Source organism: Phyllostomus discolor, chromosome 3, assembly GCF_004126475.2.
Source record: "Phyllostomus discolor isolate MPI-MPIP mPhyDis1 chromosome 3, mPhyDis1.pri.v3, whole genome shotgun sequence".
In the NCBI taxonomy this organism is placed as follows: domain Eukaryota; kingdom Metazoa; phylum Chordata; class Mammalia; order Chiroptera; family Phyllostomidae; genus Phyllostomus; species Phyllostomus discolor.
Genome location: NC_040905.2, coordinates 212,572,531 through 212,589,950, shown reverse-complemented (window position 1 = coordinate 212,589,950; position 17,420 = coordinate 212,572,531). Strand labels below are relative to the sequence as shown.

General features: G+C 58.7%; 1 protein-coding gene across 2 annotated transcripts in view; it reads left to right on the top strand.

Moving 5' to 3' along the window:
- The window catches only part of CAMSAP1 (calmodulin regulated spectrin associated protein 1), a 47,744-nt gene extending 30,811 nt beyond the window's left edge, over positions 1-16,933 (top strand). For both annotated transcript variants that reach the window (XM_036022418.1, XM_036022419.1), the window contains 12 exons: positions 284-423; positions 516-612; positions 5,669-5,846; positions 6,172-6,263; positions 6,699-6,783; positions 7,330-9,685; positions 10,613-10,749; positions 10,997-11,205; positions 11,397-11,499; positions 12,813-12,928; positions 13,385-13,503; positions 16,089-16,933. In XM_036022418.1, the coding sequence (XP_035878311.1) occupies positions 284-423; positions 516-612; positions 5,669-5,846; positions 6,172-6,263; positions 6,699-6,783; positions 7,330-9,685; positions 10,613-10,749; positions 10,997-11,205; positions 11,397-11,499; positions 12,813-12,928; positions 13,385-13,503; positions 16,089-16,391 (3,935 nt within the window). In that variant the 3' untranslated portion in view covers positions 16,392-16,933. The remainder of the gene's footprint in view (positions 1-283; positions 424-515; positions 613-5,668; positions 5,847-6,171; positions 6,264-6,698; positions 6,784-7,329; positions 9,686-10,612; positions 10,750-10,996; positions 11,206-11,396; positions 11,500-12,812; positions 12,929-13,384; positions 13,504-16,088) is intronic.
- The last annotated feature ends 487 nt before the right edge of the window (positions 16,934-17,420 follow it).

Here is a 17,420-nt window from a genome sequence, read left to right as displayed (position 1 = left end):
GGAAGCCCAGTTTCAAAATCTCAAGTAATTTTTGTTACATTTTTTCGATGTTAACAGTTTAAATGAGAGCCTAGAGATTTCTCAGGTCTTTTTGTTGAGTGTTTTCTTCCTGTAGTTGTTGTTACTTGTGATACTCATTGTGGTGTTTAAATTTCTTAGTGTTGTAACCTGTCACCACTGCCTGCCCGGAAAATGTTTCTCAGTTTGGAATTTCCTGTATATGCACACACTTACGAATCCGAAAACCTTTATAATAAATTGCAGTGTTCTTTTTCTCTGTTAGATATATGCTTGAAGGAGGTAACGTCCATGGCTGACAGTCTGTATAACATTCGGCTTCTGAGAGAGTTCTCGAATGAATACCTTAACAAATGTTTTTACCTCACTTTAGAAGACATGCTGTATGCTCCCTTAGTGTTGAAGGTAAGAATGAATTATTAAATAACACATGTTTTTAAAACCACACGTGAGTAAGCTGCTCATCATGATCTCGGTTTTGTGGTGTTTTCTTGCAGCCGAACGTTATGGTTTTTATAGCCGAACTCTTCTGGTGGTTCGAGAACGTCAGACCAGATTTTGTCCAACCCAGGGATGTTCAGGAGCTGAAAGATGGTGAGTGACAGCTGCTTGCTGCTGAGAGAGCCCCGCACGCGGAAGGCAGCCCTGACCGCCTCCTAGGTTTTTGCGCAGCAGTGGTGTCTGAGTCCGAGTGGCCTCTTGCGGGAGCGCAGGCCTCGCCCTGTCTTTGCTGCCTTTCTAGTGCCCTCCCACGTGGTGCTCAGCCCGTGCAGCTCGGGCCCGTCCTTGTCCCGTCCTTGTCCCAGACCAGAGCCGAGGGCCGCAGGAGGCCGATGTGCTTCCTCGGCGGGAGGTGCGGCTGTGCCGCGTCTGCTGGCTGTCTCCACCTGCAGGCTCTCACGTTTGCCCTGCCCGCGAGGCAGAACACACCCGTGTTCAGCAGAGTACAATAACCTGCCCGTCTTGGGAATCTGTGAGGGCGGGCTCCCCACCCCCCAAACTGGAACTGTGTTCTGGAGCACGGGCCCCCCGTAGTCCAGGTTTCCCCCACCAGGCGAGTGTCTAGGAACCCACCTGGATCAGTGTGCCAGCTGGTGTTGTTGTGAGAGGCTGCTGAAAAAAAAATCAGTGAAAATTTTTTGAAGACAACGTATTCGCCCATTTCTTTCTTTTTTTTTTAAGATTTTAATTTATTTATTTTTAGAGAGGGAAGGGAGGGAGAAAGAGAGAGAGAAACATCAATGTGCGGTTGCTGGGGGCCGTGGCCTGCAATCCAGGCATGTACCCTGGCTGGGAATTGAACCTGCGACACTTGGTTCTCAGCCCGAGCTCAATCCACTGAGCTACACCAGCCAGGCCATTTCATGATGGGTGATGTACAGGTGCACCTGCCCACACCATGCTGAGTGCTCAGCAGTTTTTGACCAAAAATGGCATAACCCCCATGCCCCACCGTCCCTATTCACCCGATCTCACCCTGGGCAACTATTTTATTTTTGCCTGCCTTAAAAAAGTCCTCAAGGGGAAACATTTTGCCGATGTGAAAGAGTGAAACAGGAAACTGCAGAAGCACTGAAAGGCATCAAAATAGACAAGTTCAAAAACTGTTTTGAGCCTTGGCTGGTGTGGCTCAGTGGATTGAGCACCAGCCTGCGAACCAAAAGGTCATTGGTTCGATTCCCAGTCAGGGCACATGCGTGGGTTGCTGGCCAAGTCAGGTCACCAGTAGAGGGCATGTGAGAGGAAGCCACACAGTTAAAAAAAAACAAACAAGAAACTGTTTTGAGCAGTGGGAAAAAGTCTCAGTAGGTGTATTGCCTCAAATGGAGGGTACTTTGAAGGCGACTGAAGTTTAAATATGTGAGAATAAATACACAATTTTTTTCTGCGTTTTGTATTGTTTTAATCGTTGTCCACGTACAGTTTTCTCTCTTTTACTCCCAATCCAGCCCACCCGCCCATCCCTCCCCACTTCCCTCCCATTACCACCTTCCCCCTAGTTTTTGTCCATGTGTCCTCTAAATTGTTCTTGTGAACCCTTCCCATTCTCCCCTGAAATTCCCTCTTCTCTCCCCTGTGGGCACTGTCAGCCTGTCCTCTATTTCAGTGTCTTTGGTTATATTTTATTGTTTGTTTGTTTTGTTGTTTAGGTTCCTGTTAAAGGTGAGATCATATGGTATTTGTCTCTCACTGCCTGGCTTGTTTCGCTTAGCATAATGCTTTCCAGTCCCATCCAAGCTGTTGCAAAGGGTAGGAAGGAGCTCCTTTCTTTCCACTGCATAGAATTCCATTGTGTAAATGTACCATAGTTTTTTGATCCATTCATTTACTCATGGGCATCTAGGTTGCTTCCAGCACTTGGCTATTGTAAATTGTGCTGCTATGAACATCGGGGTGCGTAGGTTCTTTTGGATTGGTGTTTCAGGGTTCTTAGGATATAGTCCCAGCAGTGGAATTGCTGGGTCAAAAGGCAGTTCCATTTTTAGTTTTCTGAGGAAATTCCATACTGTTTTCCATAGTGGTTATATCAGCCTGCAGTCCCACCATCAGTACACTAGGGTCCTCTTTTCTCCACAACTTCTCCAACACTTGTTGTTTGTTGCTTTGTTTATGATGGCCATTCTGACCAGTGTGAAGTGGTATCTCATTGTGGTTTTAATTTGCATCTCTTTGATGACTAGTGATGCTGAACATCGTTTCATGTGTCTTTAAATCCTCTGTATGTCCTCCTTGGAGAGGTGTCTGTTCAAGTCCTTTGCCCATTTTTTAATTGGGTTGCTTGTCTTCTTAGAGTGGAGTCGTGTAAGTTCTTTATATATTTTGGAGATTAAACCCTTGTCTGAGGTGTCATTGGCAAATATGTTTTCCCATACAGTTGGTTCTCTTTTTATTTTGATACTGTTTTCTTTAGCTGTGCAGAAACTTTTTATTTTGATGAGGTCCCATTTATTTATTCTTTCCTTTATGTCCCTTGTTCTAGGGGACATGTCAGTAAAAAAGTTTCTGCGTGAAATATCTGAGATTTTCCTACCTATGTTCTCCTCTAGGATTTTAATGGTATCACGGTTTATATTTAAGTCTTTTATCCACTTTGAATTTATTTTTGTATAATGTGTAAGTTGGTGCTCTAATTTCATTTTTTTGCATGTAGCTGTCCAGTTCTCCCAACACCATTTGTTGAAGAGGCTATTTTTACTCCATTTTATGTTGCTGCCCCCTTTGTCAAATATTGACCATAGAGACTTGGGTTTATTTCTGGGCTCTCTGTTCAGTTCCATTGGTCCATGTGCCTGTTTTTATGCCAGTGCCAGGCTGTTCTGATTACAGTGGCCTTGTAGTATAGTTTAGTGTCAGGCATTGTGATCCCTCCTACTCTACTCTTCTTTCTCAAAATTGCAGCAGCTATTTGGGGTCGTTTATGGTTCCATATAAATTTTTGAAGTGTTTGTTCTATGTCTGTGAAATAAGCCATTGGCACTTTAATAGATATAGCATTGAAGGTGTAAATTGCTTTGGGTAGCGTGGACATTTTGATGATATTAATTCTTCCAATCCATGAACACGGTCTATATTTCCATTTGTTTGTGTCTTCCTTGGTTTCTTTCCTCAGTGTTATGTAGTTTTCTGAGTACAGGTCTTTTACCTCTTTGGTTAGGTTTATTCCTAGGTATTTTATTTTTCTTCTTGCTATTTCAAATGGGATTTTTTTTTCTTGATTTCTGCTTCTGAAGTACACAATTTTTTATAAGTGAATTTTAGGTCCCCCCTCATATAAAGCTTCCAGGAGGTGATATGGGAAAGTGTGTTCTCATCCTCCTGATTTCTTATATCACAACATTAGCCACAAAGGAAAACATGATTCAGCTGTATTAAAATAAGACCTTTTTTTTTCATTAAAAGATTATAAAAACAATAAAAATAAATAAACTAGCTGTCCAAGGGGAGAAGATATGTGGCCACTGCCAGTGGTAACTGGCACCCAGAATACGTAGAAAGCTCGGTCACGGCAGTGAGCAAAAGAAGAACCTGCAGAAAAACGAGCAGAAGACTTGACCTTGGCCGGGCACTTCAGGAAAGCGGGACTCCGTGTGCCCACTTGCGCGTGGAGCGATGCTCGCCTTGGTGGTCCCAACTAAAGCCATCGCGACCCCGCCACACTGCGGGGGGCAGCCGAGCAGAGCCGGGTTTGGGCCGCGCCGAGGGCACGTCTCTCCGCCCGTCCCCAGCTTGGGCACCTCGGCGTCTCCCCTCGCTGGGGGCCAGCAGCCTGTGCTGCCTCCCGGTTCAGCCCCCTCCCGGCGCCGACAAGGGCCCACCCACCTCCGCTGTGGGCCCCCCTGCTTTCTCAGGAGCCCCTGGCTGCCTTTCTCCTGGGCACGCGACGCACCCAGCAGCCAGTTGTCCAGCAGGGGCGGGGTGCAGAGTGCTGTGGGGTGTGCGCTGCGTAGAAGGTGTGTGCGCAGGTAGAAGGGAGCAAAGGCACGAGTGGAGCTGCACATGTCTTACTGGTGACTGCTTCTTGCCTGCTGGGTCTCAGAACACGGGGCCCCTGCCTCCTTGGCCTTCAGGATGCACAGCAGTTGGTCACTCTTCCCACGCAGCGTGGGCTGTGTGACGAGTCTCTGCACACGGCTCACTAGGCCCCTGCTGCACCTATGTCTTGGGCAGACCCCCAGATTGCCCCTCCCCTGACTCGGCCTCCCTTGGCTGCTGCCTGGCCCTGCTGGCTCCCCTGGATGGCCTCTTCCTCCCTGTCAAGCCCAGCCCATGCTGGGGGCTGGCGGAGGCCGGAGGGTGGGGCAGGCTCTGCAGGGCCACGTGCCATCTTGCCGGAGGCCTCGGCAGGTCTCCGAGCACAGGGCGGGGGTGTGCTGTGTTGCTGGTTCCTCACCGGGAGGAGTGCCCTCATGTGCAGATGCTCAGAGCTCCAGGGAGTCTGGGAATTCAGGTCTTGAAGACACAGAAGTCCCTGTCCCATGTGTCAGGATCCTCGTGACAGCCTCCCCACAGCCGGCTTTCCCAGCAGCCGGCTTTCCGGACCGCCAGTCCCAGGGCTGCCGCTGAGTGCAGCTCTGTGATGTGGGCCTCGTGTGGTTCTTGGCTGCCTCTTGCCATCTCCTCACTCTCCAGCAGGCTCAGGCCAGCCACCCACATTCCCGTCACCTCAGCCTCTGCATCCCCCCTGCTGGCCACTGCCTGGGGGCCGCCCCACGTGCCGGAGCCATCTGGGCTCCAGTTGCCATGTTGCTAGGGCCTTGTCGCCAGCTGTCCAGGGATGATCCGACCCCCACGTCCAGCTCCTGCCTCCCTGGACTGGTCCTGGAACCACTGTCTCGGGCCAGCACTGGGGGAGCCACCTTGGAGACAGGGCTCCTGGTCAGCTCCAGAGCTGACGTGGCTGCTGGGTGGCGGGTATCCTGTTCCAATTTGTATCGTGTCTTTACATTTCAATACAGTGTTCATTAGTAGTCATTGCTACAGGGTGTGTTTGTTAAACTCGAAACCAGTTTTTTTGGAGAAGTTTGGTTTCAAGTAAAAGCAGAATTATTTTGGGTGCTTATAAAAGTTACGGGGTGTTTTGAGGTGATTCTTGTTAATGTAAGTAACTGTAAATAATAAGCATATTTCTGTACAATTTCTCCTTCTGCAGTGAAAACCGTGTCGCACCAAAAAAGCAGTCGGCCCCCTGTTCCTATCTCCAACGCCACCAAGCGCAGCTTCCTGGGCAGCCCCGCGGCGGCGAGCCCGGCCGAGCTGCCGCCCCCTACCCCGCTGCCAGCCGATGGCTACCACCGGCACCACCTGCACCCCGAGGAGCCCGAACATCTGTGAGTGTCTCTGCTCTTGGAGTTGAGTGACCGTCCTGCTGCTCGTTCCCGTCACCGGGAGACGGCGTGCCGCACACCCGTTCTGTCAGACCGCCCCAGGCGCCAGGGTGCCCCCCGTTGCAGTGCGGGTGGTCCACCCCGAGTTTGAAGTTACTGGCATTCTTTTGGTTCTTTCTTTTTAATAACTGATCTTTCCCAAAGAATCAGTGAATTTCTCACAGACAGGGTAAACTCGTGATGGCCTTTGTAGTTTCTTTTGCATTTGCTTTTGAACTTGAAGATGGCTAAACCAGTGGTTTCTCTCTGCTCTTTCTCCTAAATGTAGGGGGAAAGGGGCTTCTGCGTTTAGCCCGTCTCACCCTCTGCTGCCCCTGAGGCAGAAACAGCAGAAGACGGTGCAGGGAGAGGACGCGCCCGGTAAGCCCGCCCTCCCCTCCTCACGGCAGCCTCCTGTCTGGACGGGGGTCCTCAAGGGTCAACGCCTGCTGCGCGCGGTGGTCTCAGCGCTGTGGCAGAACAGGTGTCATCGGTGTTGACGTGCCTTGGAATTTGTTGTCTTTATGGTGGAAACACCATTGAAATCCAGTCAATTGTGTCAAGCGTGCAGAAAGTTGCTGTGTTGCACTAAGCACGGACTGAGATGTATTGATGCTCAAAGCTCTGATTGTTGTGTTTCACGGTTCACACTGATCACTGTCGAGGCACACGCCGTGTGCCCTTGACACTGTTGAGTTGCGTTGTTGCCGTGAGAAACATTCCGGTGAGAATTGGCTCTTGGGCTGAAAGAGTTTTAAATGGCACAGAATTGGTTACTTACCGCGGCGCACCCTGACCGCTTCCTCCGCCCTGCAGATCAGCGGCACCGGTCCAATTCCTTGACTCGCGTGGACGGGCAGCCACGGGGAGCAGCAGTAGCGTGGCCAGAAAAAAAAAACAGGTGAACTGTCAGCCCACTCTCAAATTAATTTCTATGCGAAACATTCCATAGACTAGCAGCAGCCTCCTGCCGTGGCCCGGGACCCCAGGCACCGGGATGTCTCCTGCGGCCCCTGCTGCCCTTGAGGGAGGGCGTCGTGCGGGTGGGGGCGCAGCGGGTGGAGTCGGGGCTGGTGTGCGGGCCGGCAGGCAGCGCCGGGATGGGCAGGAGTGGGGGCCGGTGCCGCTCCTCTCGGCGCTGACTTCCACTGCAGGAGATGTGGTCCCTTTTCACGCACTGGGTTTCCTGTTGCAGCGTTCAGTCAACTTGAAGTTGATTTAAAAGTATTTAAAGTATTAAAGTATTTTCACTTCAATTTCCAGTATGATAATGGTTAATAATGATAACTCGGATAAGTCGCAGCTCTTTGGGGTCCTCAGCAGTTTAAGGGAGTGAAGGGGCCCTGGTCTGCCCTCCGTTACGGTCCGTGCCCTCTTCACAACTGATGTTGGAGTCGCCTCTGGTGTGACAGCGGCGGGTCCAATGGGCTTCTCCCCTGCCTTGCAGGCCCGTGTCTCAGCCAGCGCCCTTTGCTCTCCATCACGCCGCGAGTGGCGATGTGGACCCCGGCTCTGGCGACAGCGTCAGCTTGGCCCGTTCCATCAGCAAGGATAGTTTGGCGTCCAACATCATCACCCTGACCCCCCAGAACCAGCCACATCCCTGCACCCTGAGGGCCAATGGGAGGAGCCTCCTGAACAATGTCGACATGGAGGACGAGGACGAAGAGCTCGTAGCCATCATTAGGACGGACGGGGCTCCCCACGGCGGTGACCTGGGCCCGGTGTCAGGTGCCAGGTCTCCCCAGAGACTGGCAGGCACCTCAGAAAGTAAACCTGACAGTTTCTTCTTGGAGCCGTTGATGCCGGCTGTGCTCCGGCCGGCCAAGGAGAAGCAGGTGGTCGCCAAGGAGGACGAGTGTGGGGAAGGGCGGCCGAGAAGCTGCACGGCCAGGAGGCCTGGTGAGGGCCACCCGCCTCTGGGGCGGAGGAAGGCGCCCGGCACGCACGCCAGTCGTGACTTGAACAGGACTTTCACCCCCATCTCCTCCTCGGAACTGTGCACCGAGGCGGGGCCGCAGGCTGGGGAGGCCCGTGGCGGGCCCCTGCCTGGGGGCAGTTTTGACCCGCCGTCCCAAGGGCAGTCTGCCGACGGCTTCTTTCTGCACGTGGCCAGAGCCGACGAGGATGTGGAGGGCAGGCTGTCCGTGGGCCGTGCGAGAAGCCCCCGCGCCCCTGACCCAGAGCCGTGGACCGTCCTGAGGCAGGACTCCGACTCGGACGTGGCGGACCTGGAGGAGGCCGAGCACGACTTCCTGGGCGAGGACCGCGCCGTGCTGCTGGCGAAGTGCATGGGCGAGGAGGAGTCGGCCAAGCTGCAGGAGGACATGCAGGTGAAGGAGCACGAGGACAAGGACGACGCCAGTGGCCGCTCCAGCCCCTGCCTGAGCACCGTCTCCCAGGTCAGCAGCGTCTCCATGGCGAGCGGGAGCGTGAGGATGACCAGCTTTGCGGAACGGAAGCTGCAGAGGCTCAACAGCTGCGAGACCAAGTCGAGCACCAGCAGCTCCCAGAAGACCACGCCCGACGCCTCGGAGAGCTGCCCCGCCCCGCTCACCACGTGGAAGCAGAGGAGGGAGCAGAGCCCGGGCAGGCAGGGCAGAGACCACGCCAGCCTGCTGGCCTCCGAGCTGGTGCAGCTTCACATGCAGCTGGAGGAGAAGCGCAGGGCCATCGAGGCCCAGAAGAAGAAGATGGAGGCGCTGTCTGCCCGGCAGCGCCTGAAGCTGGGAAAGGCGGCCTTCCTGCACGTGGTCAAGAAGGGCAAGAGCGAGGCCGCTACCCAGCCACTGAAGCCAGAGCTCGTGGCTCGGGAGTGCGCACAGCACGACGGGGAGGACTACGACACGGCCGTGTCCAGAACAGAGGTGTTTCTTGTGAGGGACCTGGGCAGGGACAGTCTCGGCGAGGGTCAGGGTGTGGACAGAGAGAGCTTGGCTTTCCTCCCGCAGCTCAGCCTGAAGGACCCTGCCGCCCTGCCGGAGCTGGAGAAGGGCAAAGTGCTGCCTGCCGCCCTCCTGGAGGACTCCGGGGACGTGGCCGACGTGGGCGAGTGCGACCTCTCCATCGAGAAGCTCAACGAGACGATCAGCACGCTGCAGCAGGCCATCCTGAAGATCTCCCAGCAGCAGGAGCAGCTGCTCCTGAAGTCCCCTGCGGCACCCGCCCCAGGTTCCAGAAACAACACCCAGGACCCAAAGGTCCAGGCGTCCATCCACTTTGTGGAGCCGCTCTCTCCCACCGCAGTGACGGGCCACCGCAAACCTCCCCGCCTCGGCCAGGGCCGGAATTCCCGGCTGGGGAGACCAGCCGAGCTGAAGGTTGCGAAAGACAGGCAGCAGGGTTCCCGCAGCAAGACGCCGACGCCCAGCGTGGAGGCCCTCCCTCACGGACGGCCTTTTCCGCCTCGGGCGCCCTCGGACCCGGGCTGGGATGGCGCCGCAGACCCTGGGGGTGACCCTCACGAGAAGGGCTTCTTCGACAGCTACCGGCTCCACGATGAAAGCAACCAGCGGGCGTTTGTCCTGTCCTCGCCCAAAGACGCGAACATTCTGTCGGAACAGATGAGCCTCAAAGAAGGTCTGGACTTTGGCGCGAAGGAGGCGGGGCTCAGCGTCCCCGCTGTCTCAGGAAAGGAGGACGGTTCCGTGGACGGGGCCCCGAGGAGCAAGGCCAGCCTCATCGAGGTGGACCTGTCCGACCTGAAGGCCCCCGATGAGGACGGACAGACGGAGGGCCGAGAGAGCACGGTGGACCTCAGCGTTGAGGGCGACCAGAAACCGGGGGTCGGCTTCTTCTTCAAGGTAAATTGCGGGCAGCGCCGTGTGTACTGGTGGTCGGGTGCCATCAAGCTGTCCTAGTCCCGGGGGTGCTGTGCAGGACTTCGTTCAGAGCAGGGCCGCAGACCTGTCTGTGCAGGGTCGGGGAGTAAAGGTGCAGTTCCCGGCCCTGGTCTGTCCCCAGGACTCAGCTCCGCCCACAGCCAGGCAGCCAGCGCCTCCGGCTGAGAGTGCCTGCAGAACCCGTCTGTGGGCCCGGGACGCAGACTCCGCGCAGTGTTCACATTGCGGGGGGGGGGGGGGGGGAGGGGGGGCAGTTTTCTCTGGGTAGTGCTCCAGTTGCTTGGAAAGAGAAGCAGTCTCCGCTTCCAGGCCCCGCCCCCTTCCTCCTTCCAGAGACGGGTGAGCTAAGGCCTGCCGCGCCAGGACGCAGTCTGACGGCCGTGGAGCCGGGAAGGCGCTCGTGCTTCCCTCCACGCCTGGCCCGTCGCTTCCTTCGGAAGCAGAGGGAGAGCGGCTGTGAGGACCCCTTTTGCACGCTGACAGTGTGCCTGCCTCCTGCCTGGCGTGCAGGCGGACACGCCTTGGTTGTTTGACGTATCTTAGCAGAGGGCACTCGCTCCACTCGGTGCAGGGCCGTGAAGTGGACGGCTGGGGGTGGTGCCGACTGTGGAAGCGCACGTGTGGTGGGAAGGCAGGCTGGGTTCCACGGGGGCCTTTGGGAGCCGGCAGCGTCACGGATGCTCCCTGAATGGGTGGCGTCTTTCCCATCTGTAGCTTAGCCTCACGGAGACAGGCTGAGCCTTCGGTCAGAAAGAGGAAACAGGCTCTGGCCTGCACGTGGGGGGCTGGGGGCTTTCTCCGCCTGTGTCGCAGACCGCTGCGGGGGTGCGGTGGTGTGCAGGCGCTCCGAGGTCGGGCCCGCACCAGTGCACGGTGTCTGGTTTGCAGGATGAACAGAAGGCGGAGGATGAACTCGCCAAGAAGCGGGCGGCCTTCCTCTTGAAGCAGCAGCGCAAGGCCGAGGAGGCCCGTGTGCGGAAGCAGCAGCTGGAGGCGGAAGTTGAGCTCAAGAGGGACGAGGCCCGGTAACCTGGCTCCGTGGGGCGGGGATGGGCTCATCGCGTCCGTGTCAGAACAAGTTCATGTCATGTCCTCCTCGTCCCCCTTGGGCCCGTGCACTTCCTGGGTGTCCTCCCTGAGTCTCCACCCCAGCCGCGGCAGCCCTGTGCGTGCAGCCCGTCGTGGGGCAGCCCGGGGCATGCTGCTGGGCGTGGCGGCGGCTGTGCGGCGGGGCTGGGCTCTGTAACCAGGACTGTCTCGTCGCGTTCCCAGGCGGAAAGCCGAGGAGGACCGGGTACGGAAGGAGGAGGAGAAGGCGCGGCGCGAGCTCATCAAGCAGGAGTACCTGCGGAGGAAGCAGCAGCAGATTCTGGAGGAGCAAGGGCTGGGCAACTCCAAGGCAAAGCCGAGAAAGCCCCGGCCCAAGTCCGTGCACCGGGAAGAGCCTCGCGGCGACTCGGGGACCAAGTGCCCCTTGACTCGTAAGCAGGCCCTGTGGTTTGGGGGGCGGCGTGGGTGCCCGTGGACACTTCAGTGGCTTCCCAAGGGCGGGAGATGGGGCTGCACAGTTCCGGGTGTCACTCAGGCGGCGGCTGGTGCCTGGTTCTTCCTGGTGCCCAAGCACGGTGGGGGACGGACCCGTGTCTCACGAGAGCACGTCTGTCCCTGGCAGCTGACAACCTGAGCCGGGCCCAGTCGGGCTCCAGCCTGTCCTTGGCCTCCGCAGCGACGACCGAGCCCGAGAGCGTTCATTCGGGGGGCACGCCTGCCCAGCGGTAAGGACGCAGTGTGGGAGGTGGCGCGGGGCCCCAGGGTGTGGGCCCACAGGTCGGGCACGCCCTGCAGCATTCGCTCCGTCACGTTCTCCGCCCTCCCAGCCCTCCCAGCCCGGTGGCATCTGCCTTCTCACCCTGAGCTGAAAAGATCTGCTCTGCCCGAGACGCTGGGCGCGTGTTTCTGTGGGCGGGGCGTCCTCACCTAACGAGGCTGTGGAGCCAGCACTCTCCTCCGCTCCACAGCCCACACTCCCAACAGTCCCAGCTGTCGGGTGGTGTCCCTGAGAGCCGTGAGAACCACGTTTCCACAGTCACACTCCCTGCCAGTCACGGTCCCCGGCGGGCCCACGTGCGCCCAGGCGTTCTGCAGCTTCTTTTTCTTTCTGACCTTGATTCTTCCTACACGCGCGGACCAGTTACTTGGTGACGCCCCCTCAGTGCAGCTCCCCGCCTGCCGGTTCAGGCAGCGGGTTGTGAGCAGGACGGCCCAGAGGGGAGGGTGTGTCCTGTCGGCGGCCGTGTTTAAGGCAGGGTTTCCCTGGCCCTTCCTGGAAGAGTCCTCTCGGATGGACGAGTGATTTGGGTGGGGGTGTTGGTGCCTTCTCTAGTAGCAGGGTCCCGCACCCCACCTGTCCTTTATTATGTGTGCACCCTGTGGTCACGGCCACAGTGTCCCGCCTCTTCACTTGTCTGGTGGCCTCTCGTCGCCTGGGCTTTGTGGAGGATACCCCTCAGGGACTCTGTTCCGGATGGACTTGCATACTGATGGTCAGCCACTTGGGCTGGACTCCAGCTCCGGCCCTGCCCGCCTCCCTCGCGTGGGCAGCTTGGGTCAGCCATGCCACCAGGTGCACTGCTGTGACCAGGGCAGACAGCTCCGCAGGACACTGCTCAGGCCTGCCTGGACGCGGACTGAGAGTCACTGAGACCCGCCCAAGGCTTGGGCTCAGCTGCCTCTGCCCCTCCCCACTTCCCAGTGGCTGGGCCCTGTGTGGCCACAGCAAGACGGCCCAGTGCCCTGCCAGAGGCTGCATGGATGTGACCTTCTCAGTGGAGGCGGTCTCTCCTCCAGCCTGTCCACTTCCATCGCGCCGGCGCCTGAGGTTTTGCACTGTGCCCAGAGCTGTGTTTATGGGCTGGGGCGTGGCCAGCGTGCCTGTCCCTCTTAGTGCCCATCCCTCCTCCCTGCTGATGGTCCTTATTGCCTGAGGTGTGGCTGGCCCAGTTCAGGGTAGATTCCACAGGCCAGTGGCCAGCTATGTTGAGAGGTGCGTGCTCGTGACCTCCCTGTCCTCCCCCTGTCCCTTCCTCAGAGTTGAGTCGCTGGAGGCCTTGCCCACACTGAGCCGCAACCCCAGCAGGAGCACAGACAGAGACTGGGAGACAGCGTCCGCAGCATCCTCCCTCGCCTCGGTGGCCGAGTACACAGGTGACGGCCTCGCTCCCCAGATAGGTCGTGGGCGCCCACCCGAGTCTGGGGGCGGATCATGGGCATGCGTCTGAGCCTCCGAAGCAGGCACTGCCTGGCTCTCGGCTGCCTTGGGGGCAGGTGACGCGCCTGCCCATCCGCACGGCCCCGTGGCTGAGTCATGTGTCCTGGGCTTCGGAGCCTTAGACTTCAAAAATTGTTCTGTCATTCTTGAAGCAAAGAAACTGAAAATAGGAAGGGGCTGAATCACGAACAATCTAGTCTTCTCCTTAGTTTATTTAAAATTTGTAACTCAGAATTCTTTCAAATACGCGTGAAGTGGGTCTCCCGCTTTTAAGGAGCACGGACCTCCCTAGCTCAGCCTAGCCGTTGCCTGGTCCTAGGAAACTGCTGGTTTTCTTGGTGCGCGTATGCCTCCGGGCATTAATCCTGCACTTTCTGGCCCGGCTCCCGCAGGCCCCAAGCTCTTCAAGGAGCCCAGCAGCAAATCCAACAAGCCCATCATCCACAACGCCGTGTCCCACTGCTGCCTGGCTGGGAAGGTGAACGAGCCGCACAAGAACTCCATATTAGAGGCAAGTATCGGAGGGACCGCGCGGGGGAGCGTGTGTCCGAGGAAGGGCGTTTGTGAGTCCAGGTTCGTTCTTACAGCAGACACCCTCGTTACTCACACGCGTCGGTCCGTCGCTGTGTGCGGGTTTGGATGCACGTGAGAACACGTGCTCGCCTCAGAGTCGTGCCGCAGCTCGTCGGGTGGCTCCAGGGACGAGGAGGGGCTGCACCCAGGGCGGAGCTGGGGGCCTGGGTGCCCGTGAGGAGCCTTAGGCCCCGAGTGGGGACGAGAGGGGGAGGGGTGAGGTGGGAAGTGGGCAGTGTTATGTTCGCGGTGTGGGAACCAGTGGACTCGGTGTGGTGGCTGAGGGCAGTGTGGCCGCAGAGAGAGGAGATGGGCCGGAGTGGACTGGAAATTGCTGTGCTCCTGAGGACAGCCACGCGGGTCAGGGTGGGGCCGGGAGGGACTGGCAGGAGCGGGTGAGGGGGTCCCGAGGGCCGAAGGAGAGGGAGGGGTGTCGCAGCGGCTCCAGCTCAGCCTCGGGGCCCGGAGAAGGGAAGGTCTAGGGGAGCGCTAGCTGGTTCTGTCCTGCTGCGTTGAGTGTCCCCCGCTGAGGCCACACTGGTCACACCTCTGTAAGAGCGGTGTCAGGCCTGGGCCCTCGGGGGAGAGGTGCTGCGGGCCTGAGCAGGTGGGAGGCTCTGGAAGGCCTTTGGAATAGACTAGGCATCAAGATTAGACTTGCTGTGCCCACAGCCTGACAGGAGCTCGGTCTCGGGTGCACAGTGATGTCCCCGCTGTGGAGAGCAGGGGACTCCTCTTCATTCAGTGTCGTTGCACCGGACTGGGCGCTGGCACCCTGCTGGGACAGAGCCAGTGGCCTGGGCGGTGGAGCTGGTGTGCTGCGGTCCCTGACCGCGTCCACAGAGGGCGCACGGGAAGGGTGTTCAGCTCAGTCCTGACGCTGCAGCGTGAAAAGTGGCCACAGACAGCGTGCGAAAGACGGGCGCGGTGAGCGTGCTGCCTTTGGCCCTCGGGCTGCTGGGTAGAGAGTGACACACCGCCCGGGGAAGGCTGCAGGGGAGCAGGGCAGGGCCCCGAGGGCGGCCGCGGGGCCAGCTGGTCAGAAAATGACGTGCGTTGGGGCAGAGACCTGGAGGGGGTGGGAGTGCCGTGCAAGTGGGGAAGGACGCTCCAGGCAGCTGGAGGAGCCCCTGGGGGCCCGGAGCTGGGGATCAGAGGTCACAGGGCAGCTCCTGTGGGGCCTCTGTCAGCGGAGGGACCCCCGCTCTGCTATGAGAAGGCATGGACGGACCCCTCCTGCCTGGCCACACTGCTGCTGGCCGAGAATAGCCGAGGGGGGCGGAGGGTGGGTAAGGGGAGCCAGAGGAGAGGGCGGCTGCCAGAGTGGGCCGTGGGGTCTGGAGCCAGAGGGGCTGTTCCTGTGCATCTGATCTTATTCTGTTTAATCACAACTTGTATGCAGTTAAAATGGATATTATGTATATAGTTTTGCATTCTGGTGTTTACACTTAATGTTTAAAATATATGTTTCATTATTTATTATTTAAAATAATACATGTATTACATATATGTTGACAAAAACAGTATACATTTGCGAAAAAGAACTGTTTCCTAAAACAACACTAGCGAGGAGGCTGGCATTGTTTCACAGTGTCACAGACCCTCCTGGCTCCTGGCTTTGTGGGGGCAGCTGGGTCTTCTCCACTCCCACATCCAGGCCGAGGGCGGAGCCAGACAAACCGGCAGCACGCCAGGGCCTGGGCCTCGGGGACCCCGGCCCGGGTCTCAGGGATCCTGGACCTCCCTTTAGAAGTGCTGGGGTAGAGAGTCCTACCAGGTATTTCCCAGTAGGAGGAGGACTTGTTTTGATAGTTATTAACACAAAAACGTTTCGAAGTTCAGAGCTCAGTACAGCAGACACCGGCACAGGTCCTTCTGTGGCAGGCTGCCAGCACGTCACTCGAAGTCCCCCGTGGGAGTACAGCTCGGTGGCACCAGCCCATGCACAGCGCGGTGGGCGGGCGTCCCCAGAGGGAGCCCGTGCCCGTCACACTCCTGCGGTGCCTCCCCAGCCCCGGCCCGCGCCCGCGCGCCCCTCCCGCCCCCGGTCTTTGTGGACGTGTCGCGGGAAGGGAGTCTCCGCGGCAGCCTCGTGTGCCCACCCCCTCCAGGGGCTTTCGGCTTGTGTCTGCTTCTTGGCCGTGACCGGTCTGCAGCTCTGGGCGCCGTGTGTGCGGTCCTGTGGGCACCGGTGTCGGTCTCGAGGGCCGCCGCGCCCGCGCCCGGGGTGACGGACGGGCGCAGCAGCGTGCGAGGCCCTGTCTCTCCGGCCTCCCGGCGCCGCTGCCCGTCTGGTGCAGCTGCCCGGTGCGGGGTGGGGTCTCGCTGCGGTGGTTTCATTTCCCTGGTGGTTAGTGATGTCGGGCCTCTTTCCTTGTGAGTGTTCACTTACTTTGCAAAGCGCGTGCAAGTGAAACCTCAGTGACATCAGACGCTCCCACGTGGGCGCCCCGGCGCGTCCCGGCGGGTGGGGCGGCCGCCGGCGCCGCTCTGAGCCCTCCTGTGTCTCCCCGCCCGGTGCAGGAGCTGGAGAAGTGCGACGCCAACCACTACATCATCCTGTTCCGCGACGCCGGCTGCCAGTTCCGGGCGCTCTACTGCTACTACCCCGACACGGAGGAGATCTACAAGCTCACGGGCACGGGCCCGAAGAGCATCACCAAGAAGATGATCGACAAGCTGTACAAGTACAGCTCGGACCGGAAGCAGTTCAACCTGATCCCCGCCAAGACCATGTCCGTCAGCGTGGACGCGCTCACCATCCACAACCACCTGTGGCAGCCCAAGCGGCCCGCCGTGCCAAAGAAGTCCCAGACACGCAAGTGACGCGCCGCGCGCGGGCCGAGGTGCCGTGGGCCCGTGCTCGCTTCCGCCATTCCGCCGCGAAGGGCGAGGAGCCACAGACCTTTTTGGAAGGGGCTCCTGAGCGGCCGTGGGACACCACCCTCCCTCCTCCCGCGCAGGACGCCGGGCGGGGCTGGCACGGAGGGACGCGCGCCGGGTCCCGCCACTGCTGTGGTCACTGCTGTCCCCAGGCTGCCTGGCAAGGGGCGTGCGTGGGGCAGGGTTCCTTTTACTTGAAGTTCTTCGGTGTAAACTGACAGTGACTGACTCGGCTTCCTGGCCTCTCGCCTCGCCCCCTATGCACACGGCTCGGCCCCTCGCGCCCTCGTGAGGGGGGAGGACGGAGACGGGCTCCCGTCGGCCAGGGTGCGCGAGCGTCTCCAGGAAAGGAACTCATACGGGGGTCTCGTTCACTTGGGAAATGTATGATATTTATTGATTGTGTCTACTGCCAACGTTTATACCCGATCCTGAGATTTCTGAAAATGATTTTTGTTCTTTGCTGCTCAGAAAAAGTTTACTGACAATAGCAGTTCACGAAAGCACTGGAGTCCGCAGGCCCGTCTCTGCCGCGTCCCGGTCACAGCGCAGAGAGGGCTGCCCGGCAGCGGGGGCGCCGCGTGGGCGTCTGCCTCCCGGGACGGGCGAGCCGTGCGGACCAGGCGTCGTGCGCCGCGGCCGGGCAGCGCTCCGGCGGTGTGTCCGCTCCAATACAGACAGACTTGGGTCACGTAGAACACTCTTCACTCAGCATGTTTCTCTTCAGAGGTGACTCACTCGAGTGGCAGTTCTCTCAGTGCTCCTGTTGTCCTGACTCGTCCGTCCCGGCTCCTGCTTCTGGCGGGGTGGCGAGCCCTGGAGGCGCGTGGTCACCAGCCGCAGACCGAGAACCATCCAGCGGTCACTGGCGGTTCTCCCGGAGCTCCCCGTGAGCGGGATGCTGTGCGCGCTCTCCGGGCCGCACGGTCTCGCGTTTCTCCAGAGCAGGTGTTCCCTCGGCGCCGGCGCGGT